This window comes from Falco cherrug, chromosome 3 (genome assembly GCF_023634085.1).
Source record: "Falco cherrug isolate bFalChe1 chromosome 3, bFalChe1.pri, whole genome shotgun sequence".
Lineage (NCBI taxonomy): Eukaryota > Metazoa > Chordata > Aves > Falconiformes > Falconidae > Falco > Falco cherrug.
Window position 1 is genome coordinate 40,604,451 of NC_073699.1, and position 12,480 is coordinate 40,616,930.

A 12,480-nucleotide genomic window follows, 5' to 3' on the forward strand; every position below is an offset into this window, starting at 1 on the left:
TTATTTTTAATGGAGTAAGAGAAGTGCCTCCAATGATATGATCAGAGCACTTATGTAAGATGCCTGAAATACCTAATGTAAACAGTCCCTAAATCATGTAATCTCACTTCCTGTAAACAAAAGACCATGTCATATTTTTCTCAGAAAATGGATTAAAGAGGACTTCTGGTATGCTGCCTAATAGAATGTTAAAGACTTAGAAAGATCCATCTGTAAAATATACCCAAAAGATTTCAAGGCTGACTATGCCCAAATTCAGCTTGTAATTGTTGGACCAATTTTGTCTTTATCTGAAACACTTGTCTTCCCCATTTCTTCTTCCCCATTTTCTACTGTCAGACACCCATGTGTATACCACGATAAGTGGCTTTTCGGTCTTTAAGAATGAGTAGATATGAGGCTCAAGAAGTTTTAGTTTAAAAGCTTGTCTTTTTAGAACCTCAACTGTTCTGTGGTCCTGACGTTTCTTTTTCATTCTTGACATGTAGATGGGCTGGGCATTGTTCCACTAGTGGGTTTATGGATTTTGGATTAGTAGTACAGAAAGAACAAATTCCTGTTTATACATGATTTCCATCTCTACATGTATGAAGACCACATTAACTCTTCCTTTTGCTGCAGTGTGTCAGGCTAGCCAGTGTGATCTTACACTCCTTCTGTGCTTTCCATGACAGTTTCCCAAACTGACTAGATTTTTAGTTCCCAGTGTTCTGTTTCAGTACAGTTAAATTCAATGGGGTTTGGAGTTATCATTGAACTTCAGGTTACAGTAAACTTTAGGTTGAAGTAATGTTACATTGCAGTAGGGTACAGTAAATTGTCCTCTTGGGATTTTTTGGAATCCAGAAGTTATGTAATCTACTCTACCATAGTATGTTTTAGCTTGTATTGAGACATTATAAAAGTTAAATATTAAACAGCTCTAGAGCAAAACTCAATTCCTACGGTAAAATGCACATATCAACCCTTTGCTTTGATGTCTTTTGCATTAAGCTTTCAGATGTGTCAGAGGGTGAGCTTTTAATCCATTTTGATGTGCCTTATTAAGTCCGTGTAATTTATGCTGTTGTTTAATTATGTTGCCATAGGGTACAAAATCAGAAACCTTGAAAACAATCCAAGTATGTTAAATCAAGGCAATCTAGATAAGGTATAGGACCCATAATATTTACATGTGTATGAAGTGTTTGGCAAAATACTCTTTGTTAAAGCACAATGTCCAGCACAATATACTATTAGTCTGTAAATTGTTGTGGTTGTAGACCCAGTTTATTTATGCTGTTACTTATGCCCAAGGCTGACATCTGGCTAACCAGTCATTACCCCCAGGTTATTTTTTCAAGTACTGAAATCAGGTTGGCTGTTTGCCAATTGTAAGGAATTTCCTCCATTTTTCAGTTGTTGTTAAACTGAAGGTTAGAATTTTTTCAGTTCTTCTAATATGAGTTAGGCCTGAAAAAAACTGAGAAATGGATTTAGTTGGGAAGGAGGAGTTTTCAGAAGCAAAATCCATTAGGTAAAATGATACAGATCAATGTGCCAGCAGTGTGTACATAATAAATGTGCTTATCCCTACATGAGACTTGACCAGTAGTACCAAGGTAGTCCAGTTCCTGAGTGAAGTCAGTTCATGAAGAAGGAGCCTCCTGGCTGAAACTACAATCTAGCAAAGCACAAACAAGATTGATCAACTAAAGCACTTTGGAGAGTTTTTAAGTTCCGACTTCTTGATTGAGAACATGTAGCTCATTTGTTCAATTCAGTTTGCAGTTTAGGAGCACTTTAAGTTTCTCACTGACATGAAGCTCTTTTATTGCAGTACCTGTAAGTCTTTCTCTGTAACTCTCTGTGACTCTCATTTCTAGCTGGTATTCAGTGACCTGCCCTAATTTCTGAGGTATGTTACAGCAATGAGTTGCTGAGAGTGGTGAAGCCAAGAGTTCTTGGGTAGCTCTAGTTGTACATGCATGTGTTTTTGATCCTACCATAGCAGAATATTGTTTTTCACCCAGTATTATCACTGAGAGAAACTGAGGAGGATGACTAGCATGCCAGTCTCTCACTTGCAGCGTTAAAAAATGCATAGCTGCTAGCATTCGTTACTGATCTATAATATCAGAAGAATATGGAAATAAAATGGGGATAAGGAGAAAATTAAGCTACCAAAGAATCATTCCTTAATGTTTTCCCCTTCTTCTTCAACTCCTCTTTTCCTGGAAATACTGTTGATCTCTAGAAGTTTTATCAGAGCTTGGCTTTGCAGAATTGAGCCTCCAATAGATAGAAATATAAAAATGTTAGAAAGTCTCATACTTGGAAAAAAACAACAAAATGTTTTTCTCTGTCTAGAAAAATCACTGAATTTTAGAATTAAGGGAGATGGGATTGTTTTTTAGAGAAGTCCAGTTTCAAAAAGGATTATATAAGTAGTAACCCACAATATGTAATGTTACTCAGACAAACCTGATAGCTGTCGTAAATTAAATGTATCTTTGAGAACTTCGTGGGGGTTTAGCCTGTAGTGCTTTTTTTTGTTTGGTTTTTGGTTTGGTTTGTTGTTTTTTTGTTGTTTGTTTGTTTTTTCCCGATACAGATATCTGTTAATAAGTAACTTTAAGATTATTACTTTAGGATAATTTAATAGGAACGTAATTGTGTTTCATATATTTGGCAAATAGATAATATTATGTGTATCATTTTAAGAAATAGAAAGCAAGCTCCTGGAAAGCTTATGCTGGAATCACTGTGTTTAATAAAAGCTGAAAAATGAAACAAAGTAAACATATATTGCTTACATTTTTAGTTGACTCTGAATGAGGCAGCATTACAAGTGCATTGAAGGATACCATGGAAATACAAAATAATCTGGAGGGAAATGGACAGTTCTAAAAGGGTTTTAAATTTAGATAAACATTACATAATGCATTCCAGACACATGGCATTATAAATAAACATTGTTGCTGCAGAATGCTAGATAATGTTTAAGCTCTTCAGCCCTCAGTACTCCTCCTTCAAGTCACTTTTCAGACATAAGTAGATAGAAATCTGATTGTAGTATTGCTGGAAACTGCTTGTAAGAAGCCCCTGACTGTGCTCATAATCTGATATGTTTACCTACCCAACCAAACACAGAATGGAAAAGTATCAGTAGTGATATCAGTTCTCCCACAGTCTGGAAAGCTCAGGCTTCTTTCAAAATCAGACCCTAATATGAGTCTAAATAAAATGTTGAACAACGAAGTTACAGTTAGCCGCTGGTCCTCCACATTGGTGCCTCCTCACCCACTGGCAACAGAGACTCGTAGATACAGGGACTCCGCATGCTGGCACCAGCACTCTGCGTGAGCTATAGCTGTGGCTTCCTTTTTAATGTAAGTACAGTTTGATTCCTACCACAGATGCAACTTAATTTTGTCCCTGTCTTGATTGTATTCACCATTCCATGAGTCCACCATGTGGACTCATTAGTTAACAGGTAGATTGTCCCTCTAAATAGGAATTGTTTTCTTTTAAATACTTTAATTTTGTAATGGTTTGAAAGCTTTCAAGCATGTGTAGGAGACATGACATGGAATATTAATGGTAGTATGATGCTTTCAAGTAGATAACACACATAAAAACACATGGCACTTTAAAAGTTAATAATGTGTATTAAGCGTTACAGTTGCTGAGAATTAATTTTTACAACGGACTGCCTGTTCACCTGAAAGAAAAATCATTAAAGGTCCTTTGCTGTGGGTTAGAACCTGAATGCAGCATTGCAAAGCAAGTCAGTATTTTCCCATGCTGTTTTGCAGCCAGTTGATTGCTGCTTACTTCCCTGCATAGTTTCTATTTTGCTGCTGAAACTTCAGATTGACTGTTCCTGGAGGATGTGTGGAACAGCATGCAAAGCCTGCTGCAGTCTTTTCCTTAGCTAGGGGAGAGGAAAGGAGACATTTTTTTGAGTTTTCTCTTTCAGAAGTTCTCATAAAAATCTGTTGTTGTGGCAAAAGATGTAGAGCTCTCTGGGAAAGTAAGAAATTCCCAGGTAGATGTTGTCATTGAAACGTGGGTCATTTCAACTTGGTTTATCATAGACTCACATTTGCATTAATAATTACTGATAATAAGCAAAACTTTGAGACTTTACAGTGACAAAATTACTCCAGGAATAAAAGGTAAAGGTGGCTTTCCCAAACTGTGTGAAGCATAAATAGAGCAAATGGATTTTATTCCAGTGGGGCTACCCTGTTTTGGTAGCTGTCCCTTATAAACATTGTCATTCAAAACTAACATATTTCTCCATAGTCATTGATAATAGCACTCTGATAGTGTGGAGGTCAATGCAAGGCAGAATAAAACAAGTACAAACAAAATGTAGTGTCAACCAGCAGTAACTAAGCAGGTAATTTGGAAAATATACAGACAAATTAAGTGTGGAAGTCAGAATAAAAACACCAGGAAATTAAATAGCAACAGAAAAATTATTTGAGACCCACACTTATAAGTGTTCCAAAAGTGAAAGAAATGTCTGAATATGCAGTTGGAAATTGAGACAATGAAGTACACGTTGCTGAAGTTAGCCAGGAAAGCATCCAAATGGCAAGGTGATAAATAGCAGATAATGCAAGTAATGAAGGGCCTGTGTTCACAGGCAAAGCTCTGCTGGTTTCTCCTGTTCTTTTCACATTCACTGTATGTCATCATCAATGATGCTGGCTGAAGAGACCGTCAGGGAAGTGTCTGAGCACAGCCACGTGCACACGTTTCTGTTTGACTGGTGGAAGGCCTGCTCAGGAGCATAAATGCTGTTCTTGTGCCTTACGCCGCTGTGCCTGTTTAGTTCCTCTTGCTGCATTGTCTCTCAGCGAATGTACAGCCCTGAGGCTCTGTGCAAGTGTGTCACAGAGACATGCCTTGGCAGCGTTCATCTCTGAACAGTCAGTCACTCCTGTTCTGGTCTGCTGGAGCTCCTGACTGTGAGTACAAAGGGGCAGAGTAGCAGGAAGTGCAAGTTGAAAAAAAAAAAAAAAAAGGTGTGAGATAGGGCAGCGGGGGAAAGCAGTGCTCATTTACCTTCTGTTCCATTGGCTTCTTCCTGCTGTGACTTGCTTTGCTCAGCTTCATGTGACAAAGTTTCACTAGCTTATTACTCATGTCACCATTTAATTCCTTAACTAATTGATACTATATGTTTGGCCAGAATGTGTGATTTGCTTCTTGGATATAATAACAGAGAAAATTCACAGACATCAATAAGTAACTATTATCCTGGCAGTATGTTTTCCTGATGCTGGTCATTTACTATATTAGCTTTTTAAATGTCTATTCTAGCAGTGGCAATAGCATAAGGCTATTTTTTTATGGGAATAGTCTGGTTGTTCTATCATCACAAAAGGATGATCAGTGTCTAGTTTATCTATGTGCAGACTACATTATTGTCTCACAAAACAATGTCCCAGTGCTGGGGTTGCTTCATTAAGTTTATGCTACATAGACACAATTATGCAGGAGCTAAGAATAGCTCATCTAATTGGAAATAGTGATTATAGAGAAAGAACGGGTTTGATTACTGTTACTAAGCAAGCACATACCATACAACCATTCATGAACTGCATGGAACACATGTGGGATTTTACGGTGTATTTGTTTTGATTAACAGTTTCTTTTCCCCCATCCTGAGTACAAGTCAAAGGTGTTACTGCTTATTTGCTCATTATCTTTTTTCTCAGAGACCTAGAGGGACCTGCAAGAAGGCAGCACGAGCTGATGATATTTATCCGTAAATTATGACAAGCAAAGCTTTGAAAATAACATTCAACATTTATCTCCACACACATTTTAGGGAGGATGTAACTTAAATAAATCTTCTCCAGGCACCACAGATGAAACTGTCTATGTGGGTTTTCTATGTCTGTGTTTATACTAGTACCCTACAGGATTAAACATCCTTTTAGAAATGCAAAGTCTGCCATACTGTTAATCTCTTGGTGTTCAGTCTGGTTAATGCTAACGTTTAATTCTTGCTTCATCTAAACTACATAGAATTCTTCTTTATTCCTTGAAACCTGAATTTTTACAGCAAAGTTGTTGAAAGTTTTCATTTATTTGATTGTTGTTGGTATCACCAGGCACATGGGATAAAAGTTGCTGCTGCCATTGTCCTCAACTAATTTTTCCCTTACTTAAGTATCAGTTTTCTACTAGAATGTTATGAGAAAATTCCTGATATCATAAGATTTAATATTTCTGGTTTAGAAATTTTATTAATATCTCTAGAGGCTCAATAAACTTTGCCATGTTTAGCTTCCTGTCCATTCTAATGAGCCATTTCATAGCTCTGGGCGATGTGCTAATGCTGTAAAGGCACAGAGAGATCACTGCCATCAGGAATTTTTAAATAGATGACTGTTTTAAAAATGAAGTGGGGAGGGAAGATGGGACAAACAGTGGTGCAATCCTGCAGTAACACAACTATCAGTTTGCACAGTCTGGAATCAGAGGCACTTGCACAAGCTGCTGTTGAGGCTTTTTAAGAAACAGCAAAGGAAAAAGTGGAAGCAGAGGGCAAATTGCTTTACAAACTTCCAAACTGTTGTCTTGACTTCAGAAAAGTTGCCTTTTCAGATTGTTTTAGATTGAAATTCAGTGAGTTACAGGAATTTGTAACTTGATCTGTAAAGTCCCCATTTATACAAGTGCCTTTTGAAGCATCACACACATTTTCTATCCCATTCCTTTCCAACGTGGTCTGATTGTGGAAGACATTTCTCATTTTTTTGGGCCAACATACCTCAGTTTTGCCCTCCAAAAAATTTTACATGGCACCCAACACTGAGCATTAACTTTGAAATGTTTTAAAGGTAGTAACATTCCACAGTCCCCGTGAACATTATGTATCTTGGTTTTGCAGACCCCTGTTTAGGAGACAGTGTGGTGGCCCAGTCTGACTTTCTGTACACTTTTGTATACATTCTGGTAACATGTATTAAAATAATAATCCCAGGGTTTGGTCAGATACTATTTTTTTCTGTTTACAAATTATAATTATAATCTTGGGCTGTAAATTGTATACCTACAAGTAAATGTAATACAACTATGGGCAGGACAGAGGAACTGAGGGGAATAATGCATTGATTCTGAAATACTTTGATTTGTAGTTACTCACAGCAAGTGGGCATAAGAGTGCCCCATACAGACAGTGTTTGGTAGTTGAGGAGATTAGTCCTTTGCTCTTACATTATTGATGCAACTTGTAAAATACTCCTCCACATATAAACTGTTTTCTACTCCGTACAGAACTGCACATGCAAGAGCTAAAGCTGATGCTGCAGATCAGGCTGCTCAGGCTGCTCGCCAGGAATGTGATATTGCAAGAGCAGTTGCCAGAGAACTTTCACCAAATTTCTACCAACCAGGTAATTGTGAACTGGTTTTTTTTGTGGCTAGGTTTCTTTAATTGCAGTGAAAAGGTTTTGTGTGAAGGGAAAAAGTTGATTTCATTTTGAATGTTGTCCTTTATACAGAAACAATAATCATCTGTAAGTCATGAAGAGTGTACATTGCCCAAGGAGGCTTTGTTTTCATTTTTTAATCATTTGATGACTATTGCTTTGTATAAAAACAGTTGAGTGTTGAAAAGTCAGTATCAAGCATACAACTTTGCCGCAATACCTTCTTTGGGACAGTGTCAAAGAGATTTCAGAGAACATAAGTTAACAGAAATTTGAGTTATCTCTATAATGTGTTTTTTAGGGGAAAGATCCTTAGCTTTCTTTACTGTCCAAGGGAATTTTTGACAGTCTTGGTTAGCTAAGGCCTGAATCCTAGAGAATGCTTTACCATTATGCATACATATACATAACCTGTGAGGGAATCTTCCTTTGTTATGCCTGTGGTGTTCTGTGGAATGTTAGTCCCATACTCAATATATCACATTATTAAGTCTGTGTCACCTGTATCAACATTGCAACCCATTTTCACCTGTCATGTGGTTTGGAAAGTTGTAGAAAGAAGCATAGAGGGTTTTGCTTTGTTTTTCTGGTATCTTTCCATGAAGTTAATACTTTTGTGTACTGCTCTTTAGCTTAAGATTAGATAGATAAAATGGGACCCTATTTGCCAATTTAATGTATTTTCGTAAGCTGGTCCTTTCTTTCACCTGTCAAATGAGTTGTCGTATCTTGTTACTTTTCAAGGATTTGCCTGCACTTGTATGCTAATATACGTTATCACTCTGAGATTCATTTTCACTTATTGTCATCTTCTGCACATACTTGTTTCAGACACAAACCCCTTTATTCTTAAATGTACCCATATGATGGATGCAGGCTAATATGACCCACAAAATCAAAGAACAGGAACATTCTTCAACATTTTCTAACAATCCATCTACTTCTTTCAATTTTTAGTATAAATGACCACTGTATATAACTTGTTACTAAATCATTACTGTCAGCTAGGTTAAAGAATACTTGTTTTTTCTTTATTCCAAGTATTTGGTTGTAGAGAGCAACCTGTGTGGTTAGGTTGCTCTTTTTTATTTAATTAATGCATAAGTCAAGGGCTGGTCACCTCATGCAGGTTAGAATCTCCATTCCCCTTATCAGTCTTGCAAACTTTCTTTGTACACGTCATGGTGTAAATTCATCTTTCTTGAACATAGCTGTCCAGAACTGTAGGCAAACCTCAACAGAACTATTTCCAGTAGTAAGACTTTACTAGCTTTTAAGTGGTATCAATATGTACCTTTCACTGTTTGAAATTACCCCAATACAAACTCTACTGTAGACTTGTATTAGAGGCCCAATTACTCCTATGAGATACCCAAGTCGTCTTCTTTTTTCATTACTTTATTCATCCATCTACTCCCAATTTATAGCAGCAGTTCATCAGTCATAAGATAAGAAGTCATACACTTAGCTATGCAAAGCACTACTAGTAACAGGGATCCTTTTGAAGGAAAGCTTGATAGACAATAGAAGTAAGAGGGAATTAAAGCACTTGGAATGAAAGTATTTCAAAGCTGCCAAACCCTTGAAATAAAGAAATGGCTAGAGTACTTGAGAGAAAACACAAACATCTGATGGTGTGAAATTTAACACCAAGAAATCCCCCAGATCAAGAATTTGTTAGGTTTCTTTTTTTGCTTCCTGCCACAGGATATAAAGTAGCATTGCTGACAAATTGGCGGAGATCTGGGGAGACAAGGTGTGGGATTCTTACTTTCCTTTCATTTAAAACTTTTATTCCAATTACAGAAGTAAAGAGTTTGTATCCCTTCCCCAAATGCAGCTGTATATGTTTACAATGATGTAACAAAACTTTTCTCAAAGTATATGTACTGTATTCTTTGTGTGGAAATGTCTTATCAGTTAGCTAGCTACCTATCAAAAGATAAATACTTCTTTTGGAGTCTATATTTTAAATTTCCTCTTTAATTCCAACATCGCCAAATACAGCATATTTATACACTTTTTTTAAAAAAAAATTGCTATTCCCATTGCTTAAGATGGCAAGATGTTAACTAAATTTCAGTTATCCCAAATAAGCTGCAGCAAAACACCAGATGCATACATCATTGTGATCCTTTCAAATGCTGTCATGTCAAAAATACATTCCATCCTCAGTGTTCTTGATTCCTTTTTCAGATACATTCTTTCTGAGTGGTAACACTTAACCCTGAGACACACCTGTATGCATATTTGCTTATTTAAGTATTTCCCAAGTCTCATGCTTTGAGTGACAGGACGATGTTATCATTAGTTTTTTTCATTTATGGTAATAAAATAGAGAAATATCTTTAAGTATTTACGTTCACTCACACAAACAGCAGTAAATATTTGCTTTTAAAACAGCATTTTGGTATGTTTGAATGAAAACAAGATAACCATTATTGCTTCCTAATAGCAACTTCTCAGTTTTCTTCTGTTGCTTGAGCTTTTTATTTTTACAGTATCTTTATATGTGTCTGTTAATGCTACTAAAAGGTAATGATAAGTATTGTATCTCAGTCTCTGAAACTATAGTTAAAAGAAAGCTTTCCATTGTGCAAAATTGTCTTGAAAATAAATTGTTGTGGGCAGAGTGTCATTTTCCTCTCATTGCTTGAACTGCTTAGTACAGTAGGCAAGCATGCTGCCAGCAGCAAATAAATGTAATATATCAAAGTCTTTTGAAAGTTCAAGAGACAAAAAAAAGTGAAATACAAATACCTCTCTGTAAATAAGTTAAGCATTTTTTTCCATCTTAATGAGTGATCTCTGCATTACCTGCAGCTTAAGTCCATTTAAATATTTGAACATCTTTTGATAAAGCTTTTAAATTTCACATTGTTAAAAAGCAACCTTCTGGGCCGTATAGCCTAGTATTACACACAATTTGTAATTACAGTAGATATTCATCACTCATTGTACCGTGACAGTTCTTACTTCCCAATTATTTTCTCTCACATTTCAGTTTTATGTTCATTAAGATACTCATCAGAAGCTGCTAAGAGGTTCTAGCTTTGTAATGTAGTTTAAAAGGAGATTGAAAGGAGAACAAAATGGTAGGAAGCAAAGTAGCATCCAGCAGGTAGGAATAATAATGTCAGTCTGAATCGTGAATATTGAGGTACCGTAGATATCTTGAGATTTAGCTTTCCAAGTAACTGATTACCTTAATATTTGCATAGAAAGAAAGCAATTATGGTTGAAAAGGTCACTGCCATGGTGTGAGGACTTAAAAGATTACAGTGAGCTGTTTTCCCTAAGCTTGTTCACACTAGTCTCAGGCAAGACCCTGCTTCTACTTTTGCTGTTAGCAGAGATTTGGCTAGTTGATTAATATCTATGAGGATGATGTGTCTTTGCAAAGCCCTACCCACAAGGCGATACGTTTTGTAGATTTAACAGAAATTGCAGTCTTTATAGAAGCCATAGTTTACAGGCCTTTTATCACCAAATAAAACACATTTTGAGAAATCCCAGCTGTGACCTGTTTGTTTCCTCTGGGCATCACTAAACTTGTAGATGTGTCAAAAAAGAGCATACCAGGACAGGAAACAAATGAAACCTGAGTCATATCCTCATTCAAAGGAGTCATCCAGGGACAGTTTGAGATTGTCTTTGCTTAGAGATAAACAATAACTGCTGGTTTGTGTCTCTTGTTAAAACCTAGATAATGGCAAATGACTAAATGGGAGTTCTGTATCAAAGGTGTAACAGAGAAGAACGGCTTTTGACACCCAGTAAAAAGGGGGAATATTGTTCTAGTCTTGCACAAGGTTAATGGAGGCTTTGACTTACCCATTCATTCTAGATTCCACAGGCCATCTTTAGGATGTAGTCTTGTAAACACACTATGAGGAGGTAAGCTAAAGTATGAACTTGCACAGACTGGACAGCTAAGCCATAATTGTCTGTGTGCTTATATATCCTGCAGCAAATGGATACTGCTCTTTCATTCAGTTTGAATGAATAACATTTGATTAAATGAAAGAGGGGTAAAACTGCTTTGCTGCAGGGTAAGAGCAATCTGGGCACTTTACCATGGAGCAATTAAGGTCTGGAAATTCAGATGTGAATTGTTTTATGGCAGATTATTTGTCAGGCCAGCCAGCTGCCAGATGAACGTGCATGGCTCACCAGAACAATTTATCCAGCCTTTGACCTCCTAAACAAGGCATGAGAGAAATCAAGGAGCAGTTTATCAATTAATGCTCTCTAAAGGGATGGACAGAATCACTTTAGGTGAAATATATGAGCTGAGAACAAAGATTTTCTAATGAAAAAAGTAAAAATTTGTTGGATTTTACCAGTACTTTTTCCTGTAATGTTTGGTTACTATTACAGTATCAGTATTAACATGCTGAACATCACTAGTTTCAGAAATAAATATTTTAACCTTGTAAGTCAATTTCTAATGGCCTCTAATGGCTTAAAGAGCAACTGTGCTTTACATTCTCTTTTGACCAGTGGTGCATGCCTGTACCCTAGGAATAAAACACACCCTCCTCATCTTCCTCCTCTCTGCCATCTCTACCTCCTCCAGTTCACAAAATGCAAGCTCCATATGGACAGGAAAGTGAGATTTCTGCCTGATCCTAATTAACTGGAATGTACTGGCTAAATGCGTGTGGACCAGGCCAGATATTTTTATTTAAAAAGCAAAATACAATGAGCATTTTGCCTGATTAGAGTTACCAGCCATGCCATCGGTTTGTGCCTTAAAGCATACGGAAGCTCACTAGTTATTCTTAGTCATACAAGTGCCTCTTCGTTTTCTGAAATTATTCAACATACGGCTTCATCATCCTCACACAACTGTTGTTGAGATTCTTGCTATGGCATCTTTTCTCTACAATTTATTACTTCTGTCCTCTTTCTACACAACTCTGGAGAAGCCAGAGCCTATAGAACTATCCTAAGGCATTTCTGTTGTATCTAATAATCAAAGAAAGAAGGTGTGTTAAAAGATATCAGTTTCAAGCTTTATTCTTGTTCTCCCCTTTTATAA

The 12,480-nt window shown here is 36.8% G+C and overlaps 1 protein-coding gene across 4 annotated transcripts in view; it reads left to right on the plus strand.

Moving 5' to 3' along the window:
* Positions 1-12,480, plus strand: part of JPH1 (junctophilin 1) — an 84,234-nt gene that overhangs the window by 46,522 nt on the left and 25,232 nt on the right. For all 4 annotated transcript variants that reach the window (XM_055705837.1, XM_055705840.1, XM_055705838.1 and 1 more), the window contains exon 3: positions 7,282-7,400. In XM_055705837.1, coding sequence (XP_055561812.1) covers positions 7,282-7,400 — 119 coding nt within the window. The remainder of the gene's footprint in view (positions 1-7,281; positions 7,401-12,480) is intronic.